This window comes from Phacochoerus africanus, chromosome 3, assembly GCF_016906955.1.
Source record: "Phacochoerus africanus isolate WHEZ1 chromosome 3, ROS_Pafr_v1, whole genome shotgun sequence".
NCBI classification, from domain to species: domain Eukaryota; kingdom Metazoa; phylum Chordata; class Mammalia; order Artiodactyla; family Suidae; genus Phacochoerus; species Phacochoerus africanus.
In genome coordinates, this window is record NC_062546.1 from 1,450,087 (window position 1) to 1,467,762 (window position 17,676).

The 17,676-nt window shown below is 60.5% G+C and overlaps 1 protein-coding gene across 3 annotated transcripts in view; it reads right to left on the minus strand.

Moving 5' to 3' along the window:
- Positions 1–227: 227 nt before the first annotated feature.
- OSBPL2 (oxysterol binding protein like 2) overlaps positions 228–17,676 on the minus strand; it is a 37,915-nt gene continuing 20,466 nt past the window's right edge. For 2 of the 3 annotated variants that reach the window (XM_047770708.1, XM_047770707.1), the window contains exons 5-14: positions 14,610–14,744; positions 13,973–14,070; positions 11,236–11,418; positions 9,475–9,582; positions 8,080–8,169; positions 6,106–6,229; positions 4,337–4,465; positions 2,686–2,809; positions 1,653–1,743; positions 228–1,439 (exon numbers count right to left, since the gene is read on the minus strand). In XM_047770708.1, coding sequence (XP_047626664.1) covers positions 1,337–1,439; positions 1,653–1,743; positions 2,686–2,809; positions 4,337–4,465; positions 6,106–6,229; positions 8,080–8,169; positions 9,475–9,582; positions 11,236–11,418; positions 13,973–14,070; positions 14,610–14,744 — 1,185 coding nt within the window. In that variant the 3' untranslated portion in view covers positions 228–1,336. Of the gene's footprint in view, positions 1,440–1,652; positions 1,744–2,662; positions 2,810–4,336; positions 4,466–6,105; positions 6,230–8,079; positions 8,170–9,474; positions 9,583–11,235; positions 11,419–13,972; positions 14,071–14,609; positions 14,745–17,676 lie in introns of those variants that run through there. The other variant, XM_047770709.1, reaches the window with a different exon arrangement.

The following is a 17,676-nucleotide window of genomic DNA, read 5'->3' on the forward strand; positions in this document are numbered from 1 at the left end:
CGTTTCCAGCCCCGCCTCCTGGAGCGGGACCCACCCCCGGGCACAGGGCTCGCCAGCCCAACGACCAGGTGACTCAACCTCTTGCCTGCCCAGAACCATGCGCCTCGGGGCCTCTGCCCGGCGCTGGCAAGCCCCTCGGGCGCCCCACCAGCAGGTGCTCTTGGACCTGACCCTGACCCCACACCTCCGGTTTCCAAAGCCACAGAGCCAGGCTTTCAGAACACAGATTCACTTTTAAAAGGGTTTTAATTACAAACGTGATGTGGAAGCTGGACACGCAAGGACGGCCGCTCTCGCGGAGCCCCCGCTCCACACAGCTGCGTGCGCGTGCGAGCACGACGGCACACGCACAGATCGCCTTCCCTTCGGGGAGCTCTGCCACGGTCGTAGTGTTGGCGTGACTACAGCAGGAACCAGTCACCGGGTGTAGACGTGTGCGGAGGGACCCACACAGCTGACATCCCCGCGGGGAGCAGGGCGCCCGGATGTGGGCCCCGCGCATCTCAAACATGCAAGACGGGGACACGGGTGCTGCGGGCACAGGCGCGGCCCGCAGTGACAGGGATGCCCTGGGGACCAGAGGCGCAGACGTGGCCAGAGGCGGCTCCCGTCAGGGTCGGGAGCCGTCTGGGGACTTTGGGTCAGTGTTTCCAGTCGCCCTCGGCTGGCTGTCATGGGGACGCGTTGTTTTGGACCGTGTACCCGTGGCGATGAATGCATCTCTCACTCTTCAGCAAAATATTATTCAAGCAGCTTTAACTTAAACATGTTAGAAGCAATCTTTACATTACGGGAGGTTTGGTGAAAAACCCAGAATCTGACAACTTCCCACCTCACTCAATGTGATGCTTTGCAAATCGCCGCTTTTGTGCTCCTGTGACTTAGAAGCCATTCTTGGCCTTTCTAAAGCTCTTTGAGGGATTTTTTTTCCAGAGCCACCTTTTCCTGTTGCTGGTTCCGAGTTAAAACACCTTCAGAAACCCTCTGCCCCACATCGAGAGGAGCAGGCCGAGCCTCTCCTGTTACTTCCCTTGTTTATACTCAGATTCGGAGGCACTGCTGGCCCGTTCAGCCCCGGCCCGGCCTGTCACACAAAAGGGAATCGCAAAGAATTTTCCTCTTCAACCCTTAACGGAAACACGATGACCCAAGCGAAGCTGTATGAAGAGACCGCACCAGTAGGAAAATGTTTGGCAACCACAGGTTAATTAGAATGAAGTCCTCAGCCAGGGACGGAGCCCCGCCAGCAACAGTTTCTGCCGTGACCGAAGCTCAGAACAGCTGCTCGGCCGAGTCCAGCCGCTCCGGTCCCCGGGTCCGGGGCCAGTCCGGGCCCTCAGTAGATGTCTGGGCAGCCTGAGAAATCCCGCTCAAAGTAGCCCCCTGTGTACAGCCAGTCGGGGGTCCCGGTGTGGGGGTTAATGCCTCGGTGAAACCACCTACGACAGAGGAGGCGGTCAGGGAGCCAGTGGCCCTTAGGACGGGGGCCCTCTCGTTAGGCATCGGCACATCGCAGGTCATTTTAAGGGCAGCTCAGGGCTGCTGGCCGCCACCTCACGGGACACAGAGATCCCTCCTGCTCAGCCCAGGTGCGCACACGCCCCCCCCCCCCCCCCCCCCGCCACTGCCCTTGTGGCCACTGGGCGCCTCACCTCGTCTGCCACTCGGCCTCCTCCCTGGCCCGATCCCTCCGCGCCTGCCTCTGCTTCTCCTCCAGCCGCTCCTTCTCCTGGCTCGCTAGGTCTAGGTACAAGCACAGGGGTCCGGGTGAGGGATCGGGGTGACAGGCCGCCCGTGGACGTCCAGCAGAGGTGACAGCCAGAAAGCGGAGCTGGGACACCCCCCCACACCCAACCGCACACGCAGTCACTCAGGCTAGCAAACCACAGATGGTCAATTCTACCAGCAGGAAAGCAAACCCAGGCAGGAGTGCAGGGCTGCGGGCGAGGCTCAGGCCCGGGGAGGGGCCCCACCCAGGGGCCTCCCTCAGGCAAGACAGGCGTCTGGGCCCCTTCTCGCTGGGACTCTCAAATAACAATGTGTCCAGCTTGTGGGAAGTAACCTTACAGTCTGCTGAGCCTAATAAGAAATTAGCAGGAGTTCCCGTCATGGCACAGGGGTTAACGAATCTGACTAAGAACCATGAGGTTGCAGGTTCGGTCCCTGGCCTTGCTCAGCCAGTTAAGGATCCGGCGTTGCCGTGAGCTGTGGTGCAGGTCGCAGACGCGGCTCGGATCCCGCATGGCTGTGGCTCTGGCGTAGGCAGGCGGCTACAGCTCCAATTCGACCCCTAGCCTGGGAACCTCCATATGCCGCGGGAGCGGCCCAAGAAATGGCAAAAAGACAAAAAAAAAAAATTAGCAGACCTGCATGTTGTATGTATTCTTTTTCATTTCGTTTGGCTACTAATTTAATCCTACTCAATTGATAAAAGAATTGGTTTGCAAACCAGCTAGAGATTTTTAAAATCTTCCCCCACAGACAGTCTGAGAAGCACTTTTCTGTTTTGGTTTTTTTTGGCTGCACCCGCGGCACGCGGAAGTCCCCAGCCAGGGAAGGAACCCAGGCCACCAGCGCAGCAGCCCAAGCCGCTGCAGGGATGACCCGGGATCCTTGAGCGCTAGGCCTCCAGGGAGCTCTGAGAAGTGCTTTTCTAGAAGACCTGAGGTCCGTCCGGCCACACACCCATGTTGCCGTTCTCCATGCCCCGGATGTCGGGGCGCAGGCGGCAGTCCGTGGGGGCCAGGGTCTGCTCCATGCCCGTCTCCAGCTCGTTGAGACTCACGGTGAAGCTGGTGAAGTTGTACATCTGCGGGGACAGCACACAAGTCTGTCACCAGCAGGGACAGGCCCCGCGCACGCCGGGCACAGCTCCAAGCAGCAGGGTGTCAGAAGCTCACCGGGGACGTTCCTGCCAAGGGCACGGGGGCGGGGGGGGGGGTCCTTGCCGGCCCTGAGAGGCCCTCTCCGGGGGGCTCCTCCTCTCCAGCCCATGGGGGAGCCCGGCCCCCGCCCTGACTTCACCTCGCCATCCCAGGCGCCTCTGCGGAGGGCTGGAGCTGCTGCCCAGGCCTGTGCCCCTGGGCCTGGGCGCCCCCCTCCCAACAGCCCAGACCCCGGGTCTCCCCTCCCCCACCCCGCCCCCGGTCACCTCAATGCTCCAATGACCCCTGGGTGCCCACATCCTGCAGAGCAACCGTGGAGCCCCTGCTGGGGCCCTGGCCGCACCCCTGCCCCCCGTTCAGCCCCCCTCCCCGCTGCCCCCAGGTTCTGCATCCCTGGGAGGCCCGCCCAGCCCCTCAGCACGGAGGCCAGCACGCCCTCCCGCGTCCCCACAGGCCACTGCTGTCGCTGAGACCTCCCTGCCCTGCATTCTGCTCCGCCCCGGGGGCCTGGGCCCGCCTGCGCCAGCTCACCCTCCACTGAGGAGCGGGGCGGGGAGGGAAGAGCAGGGCTTTTTCACCTGAGCTTTTTCCCGATTATTTTACACTATTCCGCACTCTACTAAAGTGGTAACGGCGGCTGTGTGGAGGGGATGCATTTGTCCGTGAACTTTGGGTTGTGACTTGGCACAGGCTGTGTTTTCTTCACAGGATGAGACAATAGAGAATGCTGAGTGCACAGTATATGAATTGTATATGGAAATAACATAAAATTATATATTATAATATGACTTATACCATGTTATAGTCATAATTATTTTTATATATCATACATCACTTACGTAATAAAATAAACTTATATGTAACACAAATTATAAATAAGTGCAATTTTCAGAAATAAATATCAGAGTTCCCATCGTGGCTCAGTGGTTAACGAATCCGACTAGGAACCATGAGGTTGCAGGTTCGATCCCTGGCCTTGCTCAGTGGGTTGAGGATCTAGCGTTGCCGTGAGCTGTGGTGTAGGTCGCAGATGCAGCTCGAATCCCAAGTTGCTGTGGCTCTGGTCTAGGCCGGTGGCTACAGCTCCGATGAGACCCCTAGCCTGGGAACCTCCATATGCTGTGGGTGCGGACCTAGAAAAAACAAAAAACATAAAACAAAAAGAAAAAAAGGAAAGAAAGAAAGAAAGAAATATCAAAATGCGATCAAGCACCTCACTGACAAGCCAGAAAGATGATCTCTCAAAACCCGTTGGGAGACCCTTCCCGTAAGACGCAGCTGGTGCAGACGTGGAGGGTTTGAGGCGTAACCGGGTCGCGTGCTAATGTGTCACCCCGGGTCCGCTGGGGGTGGGGCGGGGCTCGGCCCTGGCTCCTCTACAAGGGCAGGGGCCCTCAGGTGATGGGGACGGCGGGGGGGGGGGGGGGGCGCGGGCCGGGGCGGGCACGGACCTGGGCGGAGTTGGGGGGCCGGGCGTTGACCCTCCAGAGGAGCTTGCTGCCTGGAATGACCTGCACCGTCTCCTGAGCCCCGGGCACGGTGTCCGCCCCATCGCCGTCAGCCTTCTCGGGGTCGGCATCCTGAAAGACAGCGGCCTGCTTTGGTGGCTGGAGGGGGGCAGCTCCCGGAGCGCCCCCAGACCAGGCCTGGGCCCCCGGGACAGGGCAGCCGGGCCCCGCCGTCCTTGCGGGGGAAGCCTGGCAGCTGTGGGAGGCCCCGCTGCTTGCTCCCCCTGGAGGCGGGTTCACACGTGGTGGCTTCGGGGTGGCTCAGCCATCCTACCCTAAGCCCTAACTGGAGACCCCGCTGCAAGAAAAAGATACAACTGCTACTTATTCTTCAAAATCGGCAGGACCTGGAGGAAGAGGAGAGCAGCCCCTCGAGCAGCCGTGGAGGGAGCCACCTCAGTGACGCCAAGCGCAGCCCAGGGACTCCGCCTCGACCACAGGAGCTACGTGACAGCACAGGTGGCAATAAGCAGCCACGCAAAACTCAGCGTGAGGCTCCCCAGAGGGACAGCGGAGCTGAGCCAGCTCACGAAACCCGACACTAAGCGGACCTGACACTCCACGGTACGGTCTTTAAACGTAACTTCACTTTCTCTGAAGTCGAAAAGCGCACCGTTAGGAAAGAGTGTCTAACAGCCCTCATGAAATATCGCAACGTAAAAAACACGAGGAGTTCTGGGAGTTCCCGCTGTGGCGCAGCAGAAACGGATCTGACTAGAAACCAAAAGGGTGCAGGTTCCAGCCCTGGCCTCGCTCAGTGGGTTAACGATCCAGCGTTGCCCTCAGCTGGGGTGTAGGTCGCAGACGTGGCTCGGATCTGGCGTGGCTGTGGCTGTGGTGGAGGCCGGCGGCTACAGCTCCGATTCGACCCCTAGCCTGGGAACCTCCATATGCTGCAGGTGCAGCCCTAAAAAAAAAAAAATACCAGGAGTTCTCACTGTGGCACAGTGGGCTAAGGACCGGCATGGCTGCAGCTACGGCATAAGTCACAGCCGAGGCTTGGATTCCATCTCTGGCCTGGGCCCTTCCATATGCCCTGGGTGTGGATTTAAAAAAACAAAACACTAAAAATCCAAGTGAAGGTTGAATATTTTGTTAAACAAATTTTGAGCACGTCAGGTTTGGTCCACTCTAACTTATCATCTAGAAAGAGACAGTGCCTCTTTTGAACGCTCACGTCTAGTTTGAGCTGGAAGAACCAATCTGAAGAGAGCCAGGACTGCAGAGCTCCGAGGGACAGCCTCCGCGCCCCGCGTGCCCTGCTGCCGGAGGTCCTGCCTGGTCCTCAGACGGCCAACACGGAAGCGACATCTACCTGCCAGTTAATGGGTCTAAGCTGGTGAGGGTGGGGGAGCGGCGGGCGGGAGGCAGATTAACAAGTACCCAGAAGAAAGCCGAGGAGCCCCGTGACTCTGCCGGACGAGGGGACAGAGGCTGCAGCACGAGGAAGCTGGACCGCGTGGGGCCGCGGCGGCCTCACCTGAGCAGGAGGCAGGTGAGCCCGCCCCCACCCGGAAGCCGGCAGCCAAGCAGGTGCGAGACAATTCCTGTGATCCACCCTCCCCCTCGGGGGCCACGAGGCACCTGCATCCCCAAGCCTGCAGCCCGCCTGCGCCCAGGCTTCCGGGCTCGCCCCCAGCAGCGCGGAGGTCCCTGCCGGCCCCACCGGCGCAGCCCGCTGGGGACACGCGCTGGCCGGCCCAGCCCCTTACCGACTTCGCCTTCCTCGGGGGGTCGCCTCTCCGCTCCTGCTTCCTGAAGGCCTCGTAGGCAACCGGGTCTATGCCCCACAAGCACTCGGTCCACTTGCCATAGATCATAAAGAGCTTCTTTTTGCTGGAGTCAGAGAGGATTTTTACAACCAGGGTAACAGCCATTATAAACCATCCATTCAAACGCGAAGCGCCTGCCTTTGACCATGGGGTAAAAACTCCCCTCCGGGCATGTCTACTGAGACATTTGGAATCTTGCTGGACACAAACGCAAAGGTGAAAGTTCCATTTTATCATCTCTGCTCATGGCATTTGCAACTAGCTGTTGACACGCCTTCGCCCACAGCAGAGAAGAGTAAAGGAAGGTAGTGAAGCCTGAAGGGGGCAGGACGGGCTGCAGGAGACGAGAGGGGCTGCGGACGGTTAACTCAGTGCCCTCTGGGCCTGGCATCAAATGTTCATGGACCGTGGGTCCCCCAGCCCTTCTGCTACGAGGCGTGTAGACACCCTGCCGCCGTCCGCGGATGCCGTCTGCTTAGCCTTCATCGCCAGACCCAGACACGCCCCCGTCGCCGCCTGCATTCCTCCTTTAGTGAGAACCTCGAGAGAACTCTCCAGAGCAGCCCCTCCCAAAGGAAGGATGCCAGCCACGCTGGACCCCTTGCTTTCCTCTTTGCTTCTTCCAGCCGGGAGAGACGCAGCTGGCCACGCGCTCCCTGGAAACGCTACCCTGCCAGGCTCGGGACGTGCTGGAAGAGCCCCTGTGTCTCGCAGGCTCAGCCTGGAGGCCCAACAGACGGGGACAGGCAGCCAGTCCCCCACCAGCAGGCAGCTCGGTGGACTCTGCAAGCGACACGGGGTTTGCAAAGAGCTCAGGCCCGGCTGGGATGGAAAAACAAGGCGCCCCCTTCCGGCAGGAGCCGACCACGGTCTCTGTGGGTCCAGTCTGCAGGGGGCGCTATTCACAGCGCTGGTCACTGCTGCTCTCACAGCAACCAGACTGCTGTCCTGCCCGTGGCCAAGCCCAACTTATTCCAACAGGCCAAGTGTCAGCGTCTTAGTCTAAAGGCGTTTGAAGGGCTCTGAACAGGTGAATTTCTGGCACCCAGCGGAGTGGGACAAGCAAAAGCGCCTACTCTTTCACCCTGGAAACGAGTCTACGTGAAAGTGTCTACATTTTAGGGAGTTCCCGTTGCGGCTCAGCGGAAATGAATCTGACTACTATCCTTGAGGCTGCGGCTTCGACCCCTGGCCTTGCTCAGTGGGTCAAGGATCCGGCGTTGCCATGAGCTGTGGTGTAGGCCGGCGGTGATAGCTCCGATTCGACCCCTAGCCTGGGAACCTCCATATGCCGCACCTGCGGCCCCAAAAAGCAAAAAAGAAAAAAGTATACATTTTTAGGATCTGGAAAGAATTTTCAGGCCGTGATGTGGCCCAAATTACTTACTGACAAGAAAGAGCCTGCAGGCAAGCACCTGAGGCAATGCACCCAGAGGGGGACCCCCACAAAGGCTGCTGCAACACTCCTGGCCATTTCTCTGCTCACAAACACCTTAAAAGCCCCCAATTTACAGACTGGAATGAACAAGTCACAGGCGCATGACACTCGTAAGCTTGGGTTTTGCCGGACAACTCGTGGCAGACGTCAGCATTGAGAAGGAAACACGTGGTCAAACTCTAAAATGTCAGCCCTGTTTGTGCGACTGCAGTGCTCTCACGTCCACGTTCTCAGCAGAAAGCACGCTCGGGTCTTTACCGTCGGGAAGGGACGGCCGGGCCCGCCTCGCCGCCCCACGGGAATCACGCTTCCACGGCACCCTGCTTTCCCTTTGTGCTCGGTAACGAAACGTTTTTCTAAACCAGAAAGGGTCGTGAATTGCCCTAGGCGGGCACATGTCACAGGAACAACTACATGGTGGGCGGCGTTGGCACGCGCCGGACGGCACCCGGGACCCACCCCCCGCGCGGACCTACTTCTTGTCTTGAATGTGACCTTCCACTTTGTGAAGCTCTTTTCCAAACAGTCCGCAGGGTTTGAAGTGAAGTATACACTTATCTCCAGTTCTGCAGGGAGAGCAAACACAAGCTACACGGCGGCACGAGACATCCCCCAAAGGCAAATCCAGAGAGAGTGAGCAGACTGGAGGCTGCCCGGGCGGGGGCAGCGCCAGGGCCAGCTGGACGGGCAGGGGAACTGCCCAGGGATGGGCGTCTCCCAGGGCGGCCTTGCAGTGCTGGTGCACTAGCCAGTAAACCCACTTCAAACCACTCAGGTGTCCACTCCGACTAGCTGGATTTTATGACTTGCAAAAATACCTCAATAAGGCTGTTAACAAAGCCACGAGTTCCCGCTGCGGCTCAGCAGTAACGAACCCGACTAGTATCCATGAGGATGCGGGTGTGACCCCTGGCCTGGCGCAGGGGGTTAGGGAGCCGGCATTGCCATGAGCTGGGGTGTAGGCTCAAGCCGCAGCTCAGATCCCATGGTGCTGTGGCTGTGGTGGAGGCTGGCAGCTGTAGCTCCGATCTGACTCCTGGCCTGAGAACCTCCATATGCCAGAGGTGTAACCCTAGAAAGACAGAAAAAAACCTCAAAATCCCCCAAAATACTAAGCCACACAGGGATTTCCCTAGTGGTCTAGTGGTGAGGCCTGGGGGCTTCAACGGCTGCGGCCAAGGTTCAATCCCTGGTCTGGGAACTGAGATGCCACGTGAAGCCACATTAATGAATTATTTATTTATTGCCTTTTGTCTTCATAGGGCCGCACCCGCGGCATATGGAGGTTCCCAGCTAGGCGTCAGATCTTATTTTTTTTAAAGTCAACCAGGGAATCCCCACTGTGGCTCAGTGGTTAACGAGCTCAACCAGTATCCGTGAGGACGGGGGTCGATCCCCGGCCTCGCTCAGGTGGGTTAAGGATCCCACGTGGCTGGGGATGTGGCTGTGGTGGAGGTCGGCAGCTACAGCTCCGATTTGACCCCTGGCCTGGGAACCTCCATAGGCCGCGGGTGTGGCCCTGAAAAGACAGATTAAGTAAATAAATAAGTAAAACCAGCGAGCTGTGAACTTCCAGGAATCGAGCACGGCAGGCGGGACACCGGGCCAGACTGTGAGGGTGTCACCGTGTCTTCAGCGGCTGATGGCTTTCAAGGGTAATCACGCACGATTCAGGAGCGCTGGTTGAAACGCCAGAGAAATTAACTCTCGTGCGGAAACGCAAAGAAACAGCAGCACGGGGCTTAAAGGACGACCTCCACCGCAGCCAACCAGAACCAGGTCCGACCCCCGGCCCATGGGGGCCTGCTGGCCGGCCCGGAGCTGCAGGCCAGGCGGGACCGGGGCGGGGCCCCCGAGGCGCCCGGCGCTACCTGTGGTTGAGGATCTCCACCGCCCCGTACTGCTCTATCCACAGCTTCCCGATGATCACGTTGTGGACGCAGCAGGTGGGGTTGGTCCACGTGTAGGCTTCCTTATGCCTGAAAGACGCCGGGACGCGCGGTCAGAGGCCAGCAGCGCCGGGACGCGTGTGACCCCGAGAGCAGACGCCAGACGGAGTCCAACGTAACCGGCTGAAACGCTGCTGCCAAGGGCGGGTTGCTTTGAACTCCTCGACAGCGGCCGCTTCGTTAGCATTCGTTTGAAATGCCCTGCTTCTCTCCTTTGTAGCATCCACAAGGCTTTCCACTTAAATGTCCAGACAAGTTAATAAGTAATAAAGGCTGAGACAAAGACAAGAGGTTCCCTGTGAAGCTGCCAGCAGAACGGCCCGCGCCCGCACCTGCCACCCCCACCCCCCTCGGCCCTGGCCGTCGGGGCCCGTGCCTGGCAGGGGGAGGGTGCGGGGGTGCGACCCCCCTTCCTGCCCATCTTCCCCCGTCCCCAGGGGCCCTCCCCAAGGAGAGAAGAGACCCCAGCATCGTGCAGAGAGCAGACTGCCACCGAGTCTCACCGGAGGCCACATCAAAGCGCCACAATTAGGGCAAAAAGCAGTTCAGAGCCCAGTTCCGGTGGTGAATATCTGGGAATCCCTGCATTTCCCAGGAACCCAGAGGCGCTCACGGATGAGGTCTGGGGGTTTTCAGTTCTCCGGGACTCACCCCGAGAAAGCCAAGGGCACAGAGGGATGGCCGTCCCCGGCAGGGGGTGGGGTGGAACCGGGGAGACCACGCCCCTCCAGCCATGCGGGGCGCACACCTCAGGGCGCCTGCTGTGCCCACAGCCTGGATGGAATCTGTGGCAGTTTGGCAGCACTGAATGGATTCTGCTTTGAAGTTCTCTGAGCAGCAGAGTGGGCGCATTCAGATTTTTTTTTTTTTTGTCTTTTTGCCATTTCTTGGGCCGCTCCCACGGCATATGGAGGTTCCCAGGCTAGGGGTCGAATCGGAGCTGTAGCCGCCGGCCTACACCAGAGCCACAGCAATGCGGGATCCGAGCCGCGTCTGCAACTTACACCACAGCTCACGGCAACGCCGGATCGTTAACCCACTGAGCAAGGGCAACCTCATGGTTCCCAGTCGGATTCGTTAACCACTGCACCACGACGGGAACTCCAAGATTTTTTTTTAATTCTATAATTTGGGGGGGGGTGCGTTTAGATGTAATAGTGGTTAGGCAGCCTTGAGAGGCCAGCCTGCCCTGCCCCTCACCTCCTGGAGCCCAACCCTATGCCCCCGCCCTGCCCCGTACCCACCCCCCAGGGCTGGTCTGTGACCAAGAACACATGCGTAGAGGTGGTAAAGGCTCTGGTTACTCCTGAGATCTGGGTACGGAAGCCATGGCGGCATCGGTGGCACCCCACCCCCCACCCCCCCGTCCAGGCTCTGGGCGATGCCTGCCTTGTCTGTGTAGCTCTATGGGGAGGCCCCCCAAAAGCTGCCAGGGAAGACAGCTGGGGACAGACGCTCCATCCAGCTGTGCCCACCGGGGACCCAGATGGAGCCCCAGCCCCAGGCTCTGATTCCTCGTGCTCAGACACCACAGACGGGTCCCTTGAAGCCGCTGAGCTGGGGCTCCCGCACAGCAGGAGATGCTGACGCGACTCTGGGACCCGTGGGAGAGAACGACCAGCCGTGAGACCAGCGCTCTCCTCGGGGAGGGCCACCCCCCGGCAGGCGCCTCCCCCCACTTACTTGAGAAGCTCCAGCGTGATGGTGCCGCGCGGCTCGGCCTCCACGCTCTTCCCCCAGAACTTGAGCTTCGGGTAGATGGAGCCGTGAAACAGGAAGTCCTGGCGGAGGCCCTCCGAGTAAAAGGCGCTGATGGGGGGGTGGTGGCTGACCTGCTCGGATATGAATCGGAACCCTAAATCCTCCCTAGGGACACAGACAAGGAGAAGAAGGGAGCGGGAGGGAGGGTGAGGGCCTCGCGCATGACAGCGAAGCCCAGCGAGGCCGGCCAGCCGGCCGGGGCCCCTGGGTGACCCACACGCAGCTCAGGGCACCCGCGGGCGGGGCTGAGTCTGGGAGGGGCGCTGGGATCAGAGGACACGCATGCTGCCAACACTGCTCTCCGGGGTCTCATGGGGCCTAACGCTGACCCCCCCACACACACACACCGCGCCCCGGGGCCAACGTGACACACAGGACAAGCCAGAGGGTGGAGCCTTCCACCCGGACCTCTGAGAACCAGCGACCCGGAGGTTGACAGCAGAGCGCCACCTTAGTCCCGCAGGAGGCCAGCTGGCCGCGACCCCCGCGCAGCACCTTCCACCACGCAGGGCCTTCCCACCGCCCGGCCTCCCCGCCTCCTTCCAAGGCTCTTTCAAGGCTCTTGGGATTGTTGCGAAGCAGGGTCTTACGCCCCAAGATATTCCTGGCCAGGAAACAGGAGTTTCAGCACACTCCCCTTTTCAACAAAAATGTCAGTTTTTAATTGTTCCAGAACTATGAATACACCCACAGCTGAAGTCATTAAAAATGATAAAAGCTAAACCACATAATTACTAACTTAACTGGAATCAGAATTTCTAGTCATTAGAGAGGAAGAAAAGTTGAAAAATTAGGTTTTGAAAGGCTGCCTACCGAGGTGTGTAATCTACAAAATGAACACTTGTCTAACAAAAGAAAGCGCTATTTTTAGGTATCCAAGAGCAATCTCGGAGGACAAAAGACGCTGGGGAAGGACTAGACTTGGCGTCGCTCCCCAAACAGGAAGACGGCTTCCTCTCCGCACAGGCCCGCAGCGCGCCCGGGACTTGGGGCCAGACTCGCGAAGTCCGCCCGAGTTTAGGGAGAAGGAACCTGAATGACGTTCTGGAACAAAGACGAACCACTGCCGGGGGCGGGCAGGGGTGACGCGCTGCCGCCAGCATCTTGGGTGGTCCGTACACTTGTAATCCCCCTGCTTACGCTGTGCCGTCTAGAACCTTCATCGTATGATGCTTTGATTTCTGATTTTTCAATGATGCTTTCTTTCTTTTTTTTGCTTTTTAGGGCCGCACCTGCAGCCTATGGAGGTTCCCAGCTGGGGGTCAAATGTGGTGTAGCTACAGCCACCAGCCTACACCACAGCTCACGGCAACGCTGGATCCTTAACCCACTGAGCGGGGCCAGGGATCGAACCCGCAACCTCATGGTTGCTAGTCGGCTTTGTTTCCGCTGCGCCATGGCGGGAAGGCCCAATGATGCTTTTAATAAACTGAAATGCTAATGACTGGCTCACAGCTAGACCAGGTCTGCATCTCGCCCACTGGCCTGGAGGCATGCTGACGGGCGGGGGGCGGGGAGGGGGGGCAACTGCTGCTCAAGGGAAGCCTCTAAGGAAGAGGAAAACTGTGAATTCACGATGAAATGCCCCCGTTAAGAGCGACTCCCGGGCACGTTCGTGAGGAACCTGGGGCTCAGCCATTGGAGCCAACCTGCTTCTGGGTCCGGGTTCAGTCGTAGCAGAGCAGCCCCCTCGCTGCGACCGACTGAAAGCCAGCCCTCGACACAAGGGCTTGTGAAAAAAAAAGAAAAAGAAAAAAAAGTGACTCTCAGGGCAAGTCCTTCCCTCGCCTGGGCCTCCGTTTCCCGCCTCTAAACTGAAGAAGCAGGGCTTCGCCCTGTGGTCCCACTCGCGGCGACTCATGCCACAACCCACGGCCACGCCCTGAACCCGTCCGTCCTTTACAAAGAAGCCCGCGGGCAGCAGGCGTCACGCCTTCTCCCACCCGCCCGGCCTGGCAAAGGCAGCGGCTCTGGGCACGGCTACTCCACCCGCGGTGCCACACTAAGCGGCCGCAGGGAGTCGGGGAGTCGCGCACTAGGACGGGGAGAAGGGGCCAGCGGCCGCCCGGCCAGGACGAGCCGCGAGGGGCAGAATCCGAAGGCGACACGTGTGCGGCTTTCCCACCCACCAAGAGGCCGCCTGCAGCGGCGCGGGCCGCCTGCCTCGCCAGGCTGGCGATTCCTCCGCGGGGCCGAACCCAGTGCCGACACGCAGGCCTCGGCACACGCTGGCAACCCTCCGCCCCGCAGCGGCTCCGCCGGCCCCGGGCCCACCGCTCCCTCCCCCGGGGCAGCAGCTGCAGCCCGCACAACACGCCGAGACCACGGGCGGGAGCGCAGACCAAGTACGCTCCCTGATCGCCCGGTCCCGCCGTCCCACTTTACGGAGGAGGAACGATGCTGCAGGTCCAGCCCCGCGCAGAAAGGCTCCAACTCAAGCACCCGGCGAGCAGGTGCCCCTGCGCTCCTCTCGGCCCGGACCGGACGTGCCCCTGGGTTTCCAGCCCGGCTTCCCCCAGGGCCTCGCTCCGCCAGTCACACCCGCCGCGCAGCACCTGCCCGCCCGCAGCGAACGCCTCCGTCCCCACGGCCCGACTCGGCATGGAGGACCCAACAGGGGCACAGAACCCGCGTGCCAGGCCGCCCCCAGGCCCCTTACCTGATTAACTCGTAGGTCTCTCCCAAGAGCGGGTTGAACGGCTTGCCGGTCCTCTCCCACTGCGATGCCACGGCCGAGACGGCGAAGGCAGCTACGGACTGGACACGAGCGCGGGCCGGTGAGAGGGAGCCGAGGGCGGCCCCGACACTCACTCTGCGACGTGTCCATCTCCCAGTGGGGACACATTTAAGCCACAGAACTTCTGGGGAAACGCTCTGTCACCCACACTTCCTCAGGGTCTCCGAGCACGGGACTCTGCTCTCTGCCCCCAGCCGGGGCCTTCTTCACAGGCCCTGTCACACGCGCACACACACAATGCACACACACACACGCACGCACGCACACGTGCTCACGCACGGGCAGTGGCGCCGACAGGACCTGAGAGCTGCCCCCCCAGCCCCTGCAGGCCCGACCACAGGCGCAGAGGCTCAAGACGCCTGAGGAGGACGTGCCCCCGGGGACACGCGCCTTAGCTGTGGGCAGGACAGCGCCCCAAGGTCAGTGTGAGCTGTGCCGGGCCCTCCCCCAGACGGCCCTCGGCTGAGCAGCCCAGGCCCTGCAACCCCGTGGCAGCCGGGTGGTGGCCACTCACTGAGAGTTACAGGCGGGGCAAGTGAGCGCGGCGCCCGGCGCCCACCTGCATCCTCTCCAGAGGCTGGGGCTGGCGGGAGGCCCTGTGGACGAGGTCCACGTGCTCCATGTACTCGGTGATCCGCTGCAGGAAGCTCAGGGGCTCGTTGAAGACGATGGGCATGGTGATTCTGGACAGTTCCTGCGGGCGGCAAACGCCCGTCACCAGCAGGCTCCCCGACACCAGGCCCCGCCCGCTCCGAGCATCACTTCTGGGGCAGCAGCTGCTGCTCTGGCTGCGATTTTAAAGGCCCTGGGGGTGAGCCCTGGCTGGGGGTCGGGCCGCCACCCTTCCAGCAGCTCCACTTCTGCTGCCAATGGGAGAGGGTGCCGTGCCCACCACCCAACTCCCATGCTTGCGGCACACAAGCCTGCAGGAAGCACCCAGTCCGGCCACTTGCAGTGCCTTCTTCATGCAGCCTCTGGGGTCCTAAGGCGTCGTCGCTGGAAACCATCCCCCCAGGGCGAGGTGGGTGTCCTACTGCGGCCCTGCTCTCAGGTACCGGACGGGCAAGGCCAGCGTGAGCCCTGCCTTCACACAGCTCACGGTGCAGGGAGAGCCAGGGAGGTGCTCAGGGGCCCCTGAGAGCTGGGGCTGGCGGCTGGGGCTCTAAGGGACTGGGAGAGGCAGAGGTCCTTCCCAGAAGCACGGCTGAGCCGCGCTGGACAGCTTGGCTTTGCTTTTATTTTGGTTTTGCTTCTCTTAGGGCCGCAGCCACGGCATATGGAGGCTCCCAGGCTAGGAGTCGAATCAGAGCTACAGCTGCTGGCCTACACCACAGCCACAGCAACGCAGGATCTGAGCCACGTCTGTGACCGACACCACAGCTCAAGGCAACTCCGGATCCTTAACCCACTGAGCGAGGCCAGGAATCGAACCCTTTGTCATGGAAGCACCAGAGTGTGAGGGGGTGGGGTGGGGAGGGAGGGAAAGAAACTGCTGGCCTTGCTGGCGTCAGCAGAAAGGAAACAAGAAAGCACACAGAGATTCCACTGCACACCCGCTCAAGCGGCAAACCCCCAAACCTGCAGCCCCCGCCCCACCAGCGCGGCTGCCGGAGCCAGGCCCCCACACCTGCTGGTGGGAGTAAACACGGCGCAGGTTTGGGGAGGGGGCCATCAGCAACCCTGCACGCCCCCTGCGTCCCACGTCCGGGAACCTGACCCACAGCTCCTCCAACAAGCCCAGCGAAGGGCGAGAAGCTACCCAAACATCCGACAGCAGGGCCGTGGCTCGTCAACCACAACGCAGTGACCAAGAGACCGGGAAGCCGCTCACACGGGGCTGCGGTGGAGCGGAAAACAGGCAGAGAAGCCTCTGGTTCCCGGCGGAACGGAGGAGACGAGGCGGTCAGCCCTCTGCCACACGGAGAGAGCAGCCGGAACGAGTGGCCAGAACACTTTGTCACGGTCGCCTCGAGGGGAAGGGAGACCGCAGGGAGGGCCCGGGGCGGGGACAGACTCTTGGAATTTACCTCGTTGCAGAGGTCTGACTTTGGACCTGCCATTTTATTTATTTATTTATTTACTTATTTACTTATTTTTGTCTTTTTGCCATTTCTTGGGCCGCTCCCACGGCATATGGAGGTTCCCAGGCTAGGGGTCGAATCGGAGCTGGAGCCACCGGCCTACGCCAGAGCCACAGCAACGCGGGATCCGAGCCGCGTCTGCAACCTACGCCACAGCTCACGGCAACGATGGATCCTTCACCCACTGAGCAAGGGCAGGGACCGAACCCGCAACCTCATGGTTCCTAGTCGGATTCGTTAACCACTGCGCCACGACGGGAACTCCTGTACCTGTCATTCTAAAACAAAATTCAATTTAGACCAACCTCCGAGGCAAATCACCAAGAGCAGAGCCTCCGCCGAGGATTTAAAGCACCGTGACAAGGACAAGCACCAGGCACAGGCTCGGGTCGGCGACCCCGTCTGTGGTGCGGAGCCTGCTCTCCTGCACCGTCATGCGTCGAGCCCCTCATCTCCTGCGTCCTAGAAACTGCGGTTGTCAGTGTGGGAGAAAAGGGACGCGGACAGGAGGCAGCAGAGACTGGACGAGTCCTGGCGTCCGAAACCGGAAGCATCGCTGTCGCCCCGGGAAAGACCTAGAAAGAAGACCACCAATCCAGTGGCCTCCCCGGGCAGAGCTGGGGCCCTGAGCTCTCTCCCTGGACCAACAAGGTACGGGATGGGCACGGGCATCTTCTGAAAGGAACCCGGGCCAGTCTGGAGAGGTTCTCCCTGCCCAGTGGAAACCTGTGGACTGGGCACATCCCAGGGGCCGGACCCTGGGCTGGCTGGACATCCAGTCATGCTGGGCGATGCCAGGGAGCCAAAGGGAACCTCTGACTGGCCCCAACTCTTACGCAGACCCCATTCATAGCAGAGAAGGGCACATTCTCGCGATAGAAACATTCCGGGCCACCGTGGAAACGCTGGTGAACCACTGGGTCCCCACGACCCTCGGCAGCTCCAATTCAGAAGAAAGTGACGAGGGGTGTCGTGAGGCAGGATCCAAGCAAGCCCCCCACAGGCACGGCCCACACAGGAGGACACGGAGACCACTGGGCATGAGCCCGGGGTGGATACTGCAGGATGTCGAGAGTAATGCTACCTTTAAAAGTAGGAAAACAGTACATTGTGACCATGCTTCAAAAGAATCCTCATCCTTTAGCCACAAAGAAGAAATACTTAGGAGTTCCCGTCGTGGCGCGGTGGTTAACGAATCCGACTAGGAACCATGAGGTTGCGGGTTCGATCCCTGGCCTCGCTCAGTGGGCGAAGGATCTGGAGTTGCCGTGAGCTGTGGCGTAGGTCACAGACGTGGCTCGGATCCAGTGTGGCTGTGGCTGTGGTGTAGGCCGGCAGCTACAGCTCCGATTCGACCCCTGGCCTGGGAACCTCCATGTGCCATGGGAGTGGCCCTAGAAAATACAAAAAAAAAAAAAATTTACAAGTGAAAAGGTGTCTGGAGGAGAGCGGTGGAGGTGAAGCGGTGGAGATGTGGCCATGACTGTGGCCGTGACCGTCAGCAGTGGGGGCTGTGGTGGGGTGGCAGGGGCAGGGGTCCTCTCT